General features: G+C 36.3%; 1 protein-coding gene across 1 annotated transcript; it reads left to right on the top strand.

Annotated features, from left to right (window-relative positions):
- The first annotated feature begins 12,364 nt into the window (after window positions 1-12,364).
- On the top strand, window positions 12,365-14,052 carry LOC120126607 (eugenol synthase 1-like). The gene is made up of 5 exons (XM_039144762.1): window positions 12,365-12,605; window positions 12,697-12,831; window positions 13,069-13,306; window positions 13,380-13,583; window positions 13,709-14,052. Exons 1-5 carry the CDS (start codon window positions 12,423-12,425, stop codon window positions 13,873-13,875), a joined length of 927 nt encoding a protein of 308 aa, XP_039000693.1. The 5' UTR covers window positions 12,365-12,422; the 3' UTR covers window positions 13,876-14,052.
- Window positions 14,053-14,489: the final 437 nt, after the last annotated feature.

The following is a 14,489-nucleotide window of genomic DNA, read 5'->3' on the forward strand; positions in this document are numbered from 1 at the left end:
CTATTCTTCTTCTGCAAATTGAAACTTGAATGGATTGCATTACTTCAACCAAAAGACAAAAACAAAACCAAAAACAAATACTAACAAAACAGATTGGCAGCAACCGAATGAATTACGAGTATGAAAAATCTTAAACTTACCTCGTTGCGTAGAGTATGAACCTCATTCTGTAACGATGCTACCATCTCACGTAGAGCGGCTACCTCACCGCGTAATGTAGACACCTCAACACGCCATGCACCATCGTCTTTGCGTAAAGTACCGACCTCCTCACGCAAGGCATTGACCTCATCACGTAACTCCCCTAACTCATCCCGTTGAGGTGGAGGTGGAGAACAGGGATAAACGTCGTGACATCTTTGCCGGTCGCCTATCTTGCGGTGATGGTGGAGAAGAGGCTCGATGATGTGAAAGAATAGTGATGGCTGTCGTTGTGGAGGTGTATAGCCGGGTCGATCAGATGATGGCTCTAGGTGAGGTGATAGCTCTGGGCGAGGTGATGGCTCCCGAAGTGGAGGCTGCTCATCAACCGTTCCATCAAAAAAACGCTTACTAGCTTGCCACCAATCAGTGGCAAGCTCAGCTTCCGTGGTGTCAGCCTCTGTAGAAGAGTGTTGGCCTCCTAACAATATAAAAGCTTAAACAAAGTTAAATGTGTACTAGTAATAACTTGTTTATAAACATATGGTAGTATTTATGTTAACTTACATTATTTATTGTCGTATACCGTAGTAAATCTTCCCATTGCAAGGTTCGTTTCCTCTTCCAGAAATAGCCCTGGGAATATTATTTGAAGTTTTTATTGCATATGTCTTCATGGCGGGAAAGGCCTCAAATATCCAAATCTACAAACAATATAATAACAAACATTAGTAATTGTTAAATAATTACTTATAATTTTGGAAACATTATATAAAAATTCTTACCTTAAAGGCCCAAATAAAGCCTGTCAAGTGTATTTGGAACCATCGCCATGCAAACTTTTTCGATCATCCAAGGCAGACGATAACTTATTCCATGTAGCTTTCCATAAATACGAGCCCCACGGAAACAGGTTCCACGCATTTAGGTCTTCTACCAATTTGATTAGATCATTTGGAATAGGTTGTCTGGCCTCTCTGCCTAAAAAGCCGGCATGCAAAAGAATTAGAAGGCATACTCGGACAACGTCGACGTCATCCATCCGAGTAAAACCATCTTTATTATTCAAAAATCTTGTCAGGTCTTCTACGTGTAGACTCGGCCTCTCCAGCTCAGGAAAAACCCGGGATAGCCATGATGGGCGGGTAATGTGTCTAGTGTACCGACCTACATCATCGTGTCCGAAGCGTAGACCGGTGATTAAGCAAAACTCCTCCCGCCCAAAACACGTATACGCCGGTGGAAAATCAAACCATATCTCTTCATCACGACGTTGTATAGTCTCTGGTAGATCTCTAGTCATGGTTTGAAGAAACAGGTGTGTCAACATCGCATCTCCACCGGGATGTTGTACTTTCAGCCATGGCCCGAAGCATGTATCCTCAAACATTTTCTTTGTGCAGGTGAAAGCTTCGACGCAATTGTTTTGGCCAGGCTGACTTTATTTCTCAAGGTCAATTGAGCCGAATAAAAGTTCTACAAAAACAATAAACATACTAAATTAGATATACCAAAACTACACTGTGAAGATATACCAAAAACAATAATAAACATAAATAGTAGTAGTTTTATTCTTCAAACTTAAATATGCAACACTGTGAATTTCGTATTTGTCTTTGTTTTTTGGTTGAAGTAATGCAATTCATTCAAGTTTCAATTTGCAGAAGAAGAATATTTTCTGAAAATGAAAATCGCAACACGAAAATGACTATCGCAACGAGAGAATCGCAACGCGAAACTAAAATCGCGTTGCGATTTGCATTTCGCGTTGCGATTCTTGGTTGATTTAATAAGCAATCTAAGTGAAATGGTTAATCTATTATTGAAATTACCAGTAAACCTATCATCAATTTCAATATGAAAAACCTAATAATAATGCAAAAATTTCAAAAAGAAAATAATTAAAAAACTAACCCTCGTTGGTTGATTTGGTTGATTTTCCATTTCTGATTGTGAGGGTGGCTCTGAGAGATTTAGATAGACGGATTTTTCCGGAGATGGGGACGGATTTCGTCGGAGATGGGTGAGAGAGTGAGAGATGGAGATGGGACTGAGTTGTGATTTTAGGTTTTAGGTTATGAGTTGCGATTACGGGATATACTGTGGACAGTTCAGTGTTCCAATATATTTATATTCATGTTTGGAATTTAAAAATAAAATACTTGGCCAGGATACTAATGGCGCTTTGAAAATCGCATTGCGATTATGTATTATCGCGTTGCGAAAGTCAGTATCGCGTTGCGAAAGTAAGTATCTCGTTGCGATTTTTTATTATCGCATTGCGATAGTCAGTATCACATTGCGATTTTCTCAATTTGCGTTGCGATTTACTTATTCGCATTGCGAATTTCCCAATTCGCGTTGCGATTTACTTATTCGCATTGCGAATTGGGAAAATCGCAACGATACTGTAGACCATCGCAACGCGATTTTCAACTATCGCATTGCGAAAATGCAACGCGAATTTGCGATAATGGAGATCGCGTTGCGAATTAGCGATCGCATTGCGATTTTGTTGGTCATTTTGGCAAATCCGGAAAAAGTTGGTTAAAATCGTATATTATATGGGATTTTTGGTCACTGAGGTTATTTTCTCATTATAAAATGGTCACTCAACTACTAATATAGTCAAAATTCATCATTTTCTGTTAAAAGGTTGGCGTTTGTCCGAACTAGACTTGTTGATTGAGATATGATAAAATCTAATCTCAAAACCGTTTGAATCGTATTTTGTAGATCAACTTTTTTTTTACATCATGTTGTCAAACTGTTGCTTAAAATATCATATCGTTGAGTCAGTGCTTGAAAGAAACAACATAATTAGTAGACATCATTGAAATATGATTATATCATATTCTAGTCATCATGTTAACGTACAGTTTAGAGGACCGTCAATTTTTTAATGAAAAATGATGAATTTAGAATATATGAATAATCAAGTGACTGTTTTATAAATTTTAGTAATTAAATGAGTTAAGAAAATAATATTCAGAATTAAAAGATTATTTTATAATTTTTAATAATTGAGAGGCTCACAAAATAGCACCATATAATTGGAATACTTTTATAAACTTAACCCTTATTTTTAAGATAGTAATACTGTGCTTCACCTAACCCAGCTGGTTGAGATTTGCGAGTTGAGACTTTTGGGTCGTGATGATGTTTCAAATTTCCATAATAACGACTCCTTACCATCTTGTTTGCTTTCATACCAAGATTTTCTAAGGTTTAATGAAATTTTTAATAATTATTATTTTATTAAATATTTTAGTTTTTTAATTAAATTAAATTAAATTAAGGGAAAATAACTTCAGTAACCGAAAATGCCTTATAACATACGATTTTAACCAATTTTCTTTGAATTTGCGAAAATGACCAATAAATTCGCAACGCGAACTCCAACTTCGCAACACAGTTTCCAAATTCGCAACGCGAATTTGTAAATCGCAACGCGAATTTGTAAATCGCAATACGAATTTGTAATTCGCAACACAGAAGTCAAATTCGCAGCGCGATTTCCAAATTCGTAATACTGAATTTCAAATTCGCAACTAGATTTCTGAATTCGCAACTCGATTTTCGAATTCGTAACACGAATTTTAATTTCGCAACAGGTTTTATTTTCGCAACACAAATGTTTTGGGTACATAACTACGCAGCAGCAACAACTCATAACCTAAATCCCTAAATTGCATCTCATTCCATCCCCATGTATCACTCTCTCCAGCGACATCCGTTCCTATATCCAACGACATCCTTCCCCATCTCTAACTTTTTTTACATAATTTTATTTATATATAATTTTTCAATGATTTCTCTCCCAAATTATCAACTATCAAGTTAATAAAAGTATGTTTTTCTCTAAGTTAATGATGATATGTAGTTTATAGCTCGTTTGTTTAGTAAATTAATTTACAATTTGTAGAATGAAATCATCTAATGTTGATCATGTTTGGATAGATTTGTGTTTTGAAGGGTCATGGGAGAATGTTCATGGTGTTTTACAATATATGCCTTTACCCATGAATCTTCAACTAAAACTGTCATTAAAAAAGTTAACTTATAAAACTCTAATGTTACGTGTTGCAAAGAAATTGAATTTAGAGCCTCTAAGTGGATTTAGGCTATCTTATCAGAGAAAATATAAAGTTTATTTGTTAACCGACAATGAAGATGTTGAACGATTCATTGCTTACATTAGTGTTTCGCAAGAAGATGATGTTACGTTGTATGTTGTTGAACCTAGAAGTAGTGAAGTTGGGTCAGTAGCGGGTAGTAATCAACTAAGTTCTTCAACCCCAATTTATGGTGCTCACAATGTACAACGTTGTTATCAACCTCAAAATTTAATGGTTCCACCATAATTTCATAACCAAGAAAATTTTATTTCACCACATTTCCAATACCAAACACAATATCAAACACAATCTCAAAACCCACAACCTTTTCCTAATCCAAATCTCAATCAACTTTCAGCACGAAATTCCAATTTTTGTATTGACCAGATAGACGATTATGAGCCAACAGAAAAAATTGTGAGTACTATTCAGTATTCGAAATTTGATCTTGGTCAATACCCGGACTTTGATCTTGGTCAATACTCGGATTTTGATGATGTTTCAGAAGAAGAAACAGACCCTACGTGTAATGATTTTGATATTGGTCAATACCCGAATTTTGATGATGAAATAGCCGATGCCGAGGAAGATGTTGTTGATAATAATGAGGAAGAAGTTACGACTGTGAATGAACATGTTGAACATCCATTCTGTAATTCATATAACCCTGAAGAAGTAAAAGAAGAAGAAGAAGTCCCCGAAGAAAAGAAAAAGAAAAAAATGCCACGGGAGTATAACTGAAATATGCCAGAATTACTTCAGATACCGGAAGAAGAGTTGGTAAAGATAGCAGTTGATTGTTACACAAAAGTTATTCGTATCAAGAAAGATGATTGTTTTGATACAAAGGAAGGCTTGAAGATAGCATTGCATACGAAATGTGTGGAAGATTTCTATCAACTAAAAGTTAACAAATCAAGCAAAGATCGTTTCGAAACAAAGTGTAAGATTGACAAAAACTGTACGTGGCGTATGATTGCAAAGAGGATAAAAGATTGTGAAATGTTTGATAAGCATACATGTTCAAGAACCCAAGTTTTTCCTCACCATAGACAGACAAACAAAAAGGTGTTGGGTGGTTTTCTGGCTGAGTTAATGTTTTTGAATGACAGGGTATAACGGGGACATGAAATTATGACTGACATGAATGCTTGGTTCAATATTAGTATCTCATATTCTCAAGCTTGAAGAGCCAAATGTTATACCTTGGAATTGTTGAGGGGGTCTCCAGAATCATCGTTTGCCCAACTGTCGGCTTATTGTCACAATTTAAAGCTAAAAAATCATGGGGCGATAACTCATATCAAAACAGATAGAGATGAACGCTTTGAGTTGCTATTTATCGCCAATGGTGTTGCGGTTAGTAAATCAATATAATTTTATTGAATCATTTTTGTTAGTTACATGCATTTCACATTTAAATGATTATATTTCTTGTGTATATTATTTTGTAGATTCGTTCGTTTATTACTTGCATGCGCCCAGTTATTATAGTTGACGGAGCACATTTGAAAGGTCGATACCTTGGAGTAAACTTATTAGTAGTAGCCATGGATGCTAACAATGGGATACTGCCAATAGCTTACGGGGTTGGCAAATCTGAAATTTCTGATTCATGGACATGGTTTATAGGGCATATTAGGGATTGCATAGGTCATATTAGCAATCTGACAATCATATCCGATAGGGCAAACTCAATTGACAAAGCTGTTAGAACGTGTTTCCCAGATGTTTTTCATGGACTTTATGGTGTTCATTTGTATAGAAACCTAAAATCAAGGTCTGCTGGTATAAAAAATCATAAATGGACATACTGGAAGGCTTTAAAAGCTTATCGGGAAGTTGATTTTAATAAGCATATAAATTGTTTAAGACATGTTTTGCCTCAATGTGCTCAAACACTAGAAGATGTCGGGTTTGAAAGATGGTCAAGAGTACATCAACTTGGAGCAAGATATGGTTTCATGACGTCTAGTAGTGCAGAATCAATCAACGCTTTAAGTCGTCATTCCCGAAAATTACCCATTACTATGTTAATGGAGTTTTTTCAAGCCTCTATTCAATAGTGGTACTACAAGAAAACAAATCATGCATGTATTATTTCTTTAAATTCGTAACTTATCATATTTATATATTTTACTAAGTATTATTTATTTAAATTTATAGGAACATTAGAACGTCTTGTTACACCATGGACTGAAAAAAAGATAACGAAACATGTTGTGAAGTCAACGTCATAGAGAGTTGAACCATGTTCAAACACTTTTTTTTAAAGTATTGGATAATAACTTAAATGAGCATGTCGATCTAAATGCAAAGACGTGTAGTTGTATGAAATGGAAAACATCTGGTTATCCGTGTGGCCATGTTATAAAAGTTGCTCTTCATCTAAACCAAGATGATTCAAGTGCATACGCTATGGATTGCTACACTACATAAGTATATCGATAGACTTATGCTGAGATTGTCTACCCTATTCCACATCATTCTGAGTGGGACATACCGGATGACTTACAAACAGTTTTGACACCAGTCATGGACAGCAGGCTACCTGGCCAACCAAAAAATCATGATTGTATACCTTCTAAGGGTAAAGAGAAGAGGATATCGATATGTAGTCGGTGCAAGGAAAGTGGTCATACAAGGTTGACATGTAGATCACCAGTGCCATCACAATCATCTTTTCCTCTACCAAAATATGGATCCCCATCAAAATCCAAAGCTCATATGGTGCCAAACAAAAGGAAATCAAAATCGCAATCAAAATCAGAATCAAAATCAGAATCACAATCACAAACGGCTTCACCTTTTGGGATATATTAACTTAGGTGATTTTTAAAAGCAAACGTTGTATTATGTGTATTTTATGCGTGAATGCATACATTTTCAGTTAGACATGCATTAAACTTGAGTTTGAACATTGCTATGATCTGTTCAGTTGTTATCACTTATTAGATTGTTGTTTGTTATCTTTTTGAAGATGTTTTCCTTGAATTCGCAACGCAAAAGGTAAATTCACGTTGCGATTTTTTGTTACGATTGTTGCGAAAGTCAAATTCGCAACACGAAAATCAAATTCGCAACACGAAAATCAAATTCGTAACGTGAATTTGACTTTCGTAACAATCGCAACGCGAAAATCGCACGTGAATTTGACTTTCGCGTTGCGAATTTGATTTTCACGTTGAAAAAGTGTACCTTCAACATGTCTTTTTTGCCTTCAACATAATGCAGATTGAAATTTTCGTAAACAACAAATCAACTTTTACAAATCAATTAAACAAGCAAAAAACAATTCTTATTTACACATCTAAAAAAAATTAACATCACATTGATACAATTAGCCCCAGACAACAAATTTCACGTAGCTCACTTCAGGATTAACCTGCATAAACCAAAAATTTGCTCAAACAACACTTTCTAAAAATCTAAAACCAACAAACAACAAATTATTGAATTCTAGGTACTTAACCAAACATTTTCAAACCAACAAAGAGTATATATGTTAACAACACTTGCTCAAACTTACCAATAACAAATGGTTGTTTATGCACACTTTCAGCACGCGGATGCAGGTAGGAAACGTCTCGAATATATCGCTCTAGCCATAAAATGACGAAACCACAACCCTACTACACCTCTATCTCTATCTATGAGAGGTAGAAACTGTTTACCTCTTGTCGTCAAATGTTCCAAGCAAATGCATACAAGAGGACCACAATCCCCTCTGGCTCCCGCCGTTTGTTGTGACGTTGTCTCGTTTCTCATCATTGTAACTTTGAACTTTTTTGTTTTCTTGTTTCCAGAATAAGTCCAATAATCAATCGCACCCAAGTATTTAGCCAAATGAACGCTTCATCCCTTACAAATAATATCTTTCAAATCAGACAATGATATGTAATTCAACATGCTGTCATATACTATCGTCTTCAGGGATGGGAGCTGAAGCTCGACGAGAAGCCAATGATGACGTTCCATAACAGGGATAAACACCTGCAATCATAAATAATAATTCAATTGCGCACATCAAATAAAATTTATGAATACCTTTAAAATATTCAAAAATAAATACTAACCTTATCGACCTCCCACCACGCAGGATAAAGCTTAGCTTTTCCATTACCCAACGCATATAAAGCGTCTCTCTGATCCTTCAAGTGAGCTACGTGAAAAGACGAAGGCATAATAGTACATCGCGTCTTTTTTATTTTCTTCAATTTCCTTATAATCTGAAGACGTGACACCCATGCATCAATATGCTGTCGATAAAAAAAATACATATATTAGTGAATTTAATAAATTTTTAAAAAAATAATCAAAATGCAATTAGGGATGACAACGGGCCGAGTTCGGGCTGGGTATTGGTCCCCCGTCCCAGTTTAAAAAACCTGTACCCTTTCCCGCTTAAAAACCGCGGGGATCCCCATCGGGTAATCGGGGAAAACCGCGGGGAAACGGGTATCCCCATTTAGCATAAACAGTTATTTAAACGGGTATCGGGCCGGGTATATATATTTAAATTAAATATATAAATATTATATATATATATATTAATTTAAATTAAATTTATTAATATTATATATATATATATAATAATTATTTTTAATATTTATCAGGCCGGGTAATAAGGTAATCGAGGCGGGGATTACCAAACCCGTCCCCATCCCCGTTTAACATAAATAGTTTTCCCCGTCCTCGTCCCCGTTTAGCATAAACGATTTTCCCCGTCCCCGTTTAATTCGATTTTCGATTTTTCCCATCGGGTTCGGGTTTTTTTGCCATCCTTAAATGCAATATAAGAAAAATATAAAACTTAGCCCCCATTCGAAATAGCCATTCTTTTCAACCCCTAATAAAATACCCCACCAAGACCGATCAAAAAAAGAAATGCATATTATCGTTGATTTTGCATATGTTAGCGTAACACCCCTGGCTCCGCTCATGTAGATAAAAATCAACTGCGGTCTTAGCCCAAAAGGGTATTATCCACAATGTGTCTGGTAGTGTTCTCCTCTCCTGCTGAGGAATGGTACTGGCCGGTAACTCATACGAAAACCAACTCTCATCCATTATATCGGGCACGTGAGGGGGTTTATCAATATGTCGACATAGTATGACATGTGAATCGGGCTTTTGAACGGTGGGAGAGACATCTTGAATGATGACATGGGCCTCTTGAATGGTGGGAGGGGCCTCTTGAACGATGACAGGTGAATCGGGCTTCTTCTTACGGAGTCTTGGCACTATTGGGGTGAAAGGAGACGTAATGGCACGTTCACGACGTCTGATGCGTGAACTCCGTCGTGCAAGAAAAACCCGACGTAAAACATCTACCTTATCGGGATGCTAAAAATAAATTAATACATAAATCAGTAAATAAATAAATAATGTCGAAAAAAGGTTATTTATATTTTTAGTATAGTATTAAACAAACTTACCTCATTGCGTAGAGTATGAACTTCATTCTACAACGATGAAATAATCTCACGTAGAGCGGCTACCTCATCACGTAAAGTAGATACCTCACCATGTAAAGCACCATTGTCATCGCGTAAAACATCTACCTCACCACGTAAAGATCGTACCTCATCACGCCATGCACCATTGTCGTCACATAAAGTACCGACCTCATCACGTAAAGCACTGATCTCATCACGTAACTCCCCTAAATCATACCGTGGAGGTGGAGAACGGGGAGATAAATGTCATGACATCTTTTCCGGTCACCTATCATGAGGTGATGGTGGAGAAGAGGCTCAATGATGTGATGGAATAGGTGATGGCTCTCGGTGTGGAGGTGTATAATCAGCTCGATCAGGTGATGGCTCTCGAAGTGGGGGTGCTCATCATCCGTCCCATCAAAAAAATGCTTACTAGCTTGCCACCAATTAGTGGCAAGCTCAGCCTCTGTGGGTGTCAGCCTCTGTAATGGATAATTTGCCTCTTAACAATATAAAAGCTCAAACAAAGTCAAACGTCTACTAGTAATAACTTGTTTATATATGGTAGTATTTGTGTTAACTTACATCATTCATCGTCGTATATGGTAGTAAATCTTCCCAATCCAGCAGCCGGATCCTTCTCCAGGTAATAGCCCTAGGAATATCATTTGAATTTTTTCTTGCATATGTCCACATGCTGGGAAAAGCCTTAAATATCCAAATCTACAAACAATATAATACACAAACATTAGTAATTGTTAAATAATTAATTATAATTTTGGAAACATTATATAGAAATTCTTACCTTAAAGGCCCAAAAAAGCCTACCAAAGTGTATTTGGAACCATCGCCACGCAAACTACGACGGTCCTCAAAGGCAGACGACAACTTTTTCCAGGTAGCTTTCCATAGATATGAACCCCAGAGAAACACGTTCCATGCATTTAGGTCCTCTACCAATAATATTAGGTCCTCAGAAATAGGTTGTTTGGCCTCTTTGCCTAAAAAACCGGCATTCAAAAGTAATAAAAGGCATACTCGGACAACATCAATGTCATCCATCTAAGTAAAACCATCTTTAAGAAGTAATCTTTTCAAGTCATCGACGTGTAAACTGGGCTTCGCCTTTGCCAGTTTAGGAAAAACCCGAGATAACCATGATGGGCGGGCGATATGACTAGTGTACCGACCTACTTCATCGTGTCCGAAACGTAGACCAGTGATTAAGCAAAACTCCTACCACCCAAAACAAGTATACGCCGGTGGAAAATGAAACCATATCTCTTCATCACCACATTGTATCCTCTCGGGTATCATTATTCATGGTCTGAAGAAACAAATGGGTCAACATAGCATCTCCACTTGGATGTTGTACTTTTAGCCATGGCCCAAAGCAAGTATCCTCAAACAATTTTCTTTGAACATGTGTAAGTGCCGACGCTATTGTAGTGGCTAGGCTTAATTTATTCCTTAGAGTCAATGAAGCTGAAAAAATTTTCTAACAAAAACAATAAACATACCAAGTTATATATACCAAAAACTTCAAATTATACACTATAAACAGACATGATATTAAACAGTGAAAACAAAGTCAAATATGTTTCAAACTAGCACGGTATTCACCCAAGTCATTATTCTATCATAGTTTTTTGGTTGAAGTAATGCAATTCATTCAAGTTTCAATTTGCAGAAGAAGAGTAGTTTCTGAAACTTAAATTCGCAACGCGAAACTAAAACCGCGTTGCGAATTTCATTTTTGCGTTGCGAATTTCATTTTCGTGTTGCGAATTTAAGTTTCAAAATTCTTCTGCAAATTGAAACTGGAATGAATTGCATTACTTCAACCAAAAGACAAAACAAAGACAAATACTAACTTCACAGGGTTAAAGACTAAACAATTTAGCAGTATTGGCAGCAACTGAATAATTTACTAAGCAATCTAAGTGAAATGGTTAATATATATATTGAAATTACCAGTAAATTTATCATCAATTTAAATATGAAAAATTTAATAATAATACAAAAAATTCAAAATAAAAATAATTAAAAAAATAACCCTCGGTGGTTGATTTTCCATTTGTTGCTGTGAATGGTTGTGAGAGTGGCTCTGAGAGATGGAGATAGACGGATTTCGCCGGAGATGGGGACGGATTTCGCCGTAGAGAGTAAGAGATGGAGATGGGATTGAGTTGTGATTTTGGGTTTTAGGTTATGAGTTGCAATTATACTGTTTACATTTGTGTTACGAAATTAATATTGTGTTTCAAATTCGAAAATAAAATTCTCGTTGCGAAAATAAACGCGCTTTACAAATTTGACTTCTGTATTGCAAATTACAAATTCGCGTTGCGATTTACATATTCGCGTTGCGAATTTAGAAAATTGCGTTGCGAATTTGGAAACTGTGTTGCGAAATTCGAGATCGCGTTGCGAATTTATTGGTCATTTTTGTAAATCCAAAAAAAATTAATTAAAATCGTATATTATAAGACATTTTCGGTGACTGAAATTATTTTTTTTTTAAATTAATTGATGAAAAATAATTTATATATTAAACTAATGTTGGTGGTAGGCACTACATCCCATCAAGAAGGCTTTTCTCATTTCAACCATAAATAGTGGAATCATTCTCCGCCAAATTACACTACAAAGAAATCATATAATCGAAACCTTCTTCTTTCGTATAACATAATTCTCGCTCCCGTACCAGAAGAAATCATCAATGGCAGAGAAGAGCAAGGTTCTGATCATCGGAGGAACCGGATACATCGGAAAGTTCATCGTCGAAGCCAGTGCGAAAGAGGGTCACCCCACTTTTGCTCTGGTAAGAGAGAGCACCATCTCCGACCCTGTCAAGGGTAAAATCGTCGAAAACTTCAAGAACTTAGGAGTCCACATCTTGATCGTAAGTAGTCGTCGATCGTATTCTTCTCATAAATTGATCATGGCTGTGGAAAAAAATTCTTTAATTTGATTCTGTGGACCTTTAATCGCAGGGGGATCTATACGATCATGACAGTTTAGTTAAGGCAATAAAGCAAGTCGATGTGGTGATTTCAACCGTGGGTCAAATGCAGATTGCGGATCAAGTTAAGATCATTTCTGCCATTAAAGAAGCTGGGAATGTCAAGGTTTGTGTTTCTCCATTTCCGTTTTCACTCAATTTGTTCTGTTTTTTTATCTGCTGGTCTTTCTTACTTGAAGAATTCGGGTATGAATCATCTACAGCAGCACAAATTAAACATTTTTAAATTTACATTTTTATGCTAATATATGAGAGTTGAACACATTTTGGTAATGGGTGACCAAAGAAATTTGCAGCAACATAGCTGGTAACTAGCATTGTCCCAATTTCTTGATTTGATCAGAGATTTTTGCCATCGGAATTTGGAACGGACGTTGACCTGAATAACGCCATTGAGCCGGCGAAATCGGCATTCGGAATCAAGGCTCAAATTCGCCGTGCCATAGAGGCAGAAGGGATCCCTTACACTTATGTGCCTGCTAACTGCTTTGCAGCCTATTTTCTTCCTACTTTGTCACAGCCAGGAGCCACCTCTCCTCCAAGAGACAAGGTCGTTATCCAAGGCGATGGAAATGCTAAAGGTAAATAAAGTACTGATAATTTGAAAGTTAACTAAGAGAGATTTAACAAAGCATCTGTAATGACCATTTGCAGCTGTTTTCAACGACGAATCCGATATCGGAACGTACACTATCAAAACCGTTGACGATCCGAGAACGTTGAACAAGACGCTCTTCATCAGGCCTCCCAAGAACACCTACTCATTCAATGAACTCGTCTCCCTATGGGAGAAATTGATTGGCAAGACCATTGAGAAAACATACGTTCCAGAGGAACAACTTCTCAAACAGATCCAAGGTTGATAAAATCTCCTGGCTCTTATTTGGAATTTATTCATGCAATTCATGGAAATCTTATGCTTTGTAATTTATTCCTGCAATTCATGGAAATCTTATGCTTTGTAATTTATTCATGCATTGCAGAGTCTCCGATTCCAATCAATATTTTCTTGGCCATCAGTCACTCGATCTTTGTCAACGGTGACGGTGCCAACTTTGAGATCAAACCATCGATAGGATTCGAAGCTTCTGAGTTATACCCTGAAGTGAAATACACCGCTGTGGAAGAAATCCTCAGTCGTTTTGTTTGAGAAAACCTGGAATTCGAACCCGATCTTTTGTTATTGAACTAATAATTCAGAAACTGCGGATTTCTCTATTGGTGTGTGTTCAATTTATCATTACTATCATTCAGCATAATGCAAACCATGTTGTTGTTGTGTTGTACTTGTATTTCGTATCAATGAATATTACAGAGCTTTTTTCTTGAAAACATCCACAAAAGCCAATACCAAGTCTCATAATTTTTTCACACCTATGAAATATCAATAAACATATATCAAAAGAGCATACATATATAACTAGGGATGGATCAAAGTGAAACCGATGGAAGTAGTCATATTTCTTGAAAATTTTAGATTCTCATGTATTTTAAATATTTTATTTATTCTTTTTTATTAATAATTTATTTTTATCTTCTATGAAATTTTATAAATTAATCTCTTAATTTAAAATCCTATATTTATCAACCAATGGGGGTTGGTTTAGGTGGTATCGCTTAAGTAAGGTTTGAGGTTCGAGTCCTTACGTATGCAAAAATTCTCCGTTGGGGGATTCACTCACCAAAACTAAGTGTGTAACCCAAATCGATCCAAATTAATTAAAACAAAGTCTTGGAACTGGAGGCAACAAAATTCCTATATTT

This window comes from Hibiscus syriacus, unplaced genomic scaffold (genome assembly GCF_006381635.1).
Source record: "Hibiscus syriacus cultivar Baekdansim isolate YM2019G1 unplaced genomic scaffold, ASM638163v2 tig00110458_pilon, whole genome shotgun sequence".
Lineage (NCBI taxonomy): Eukaryota > Viridiplantae > Streptophyta > Magnoliopsida > Malvales > Malvaceae > Hibiscus > Hibiscus syriacus.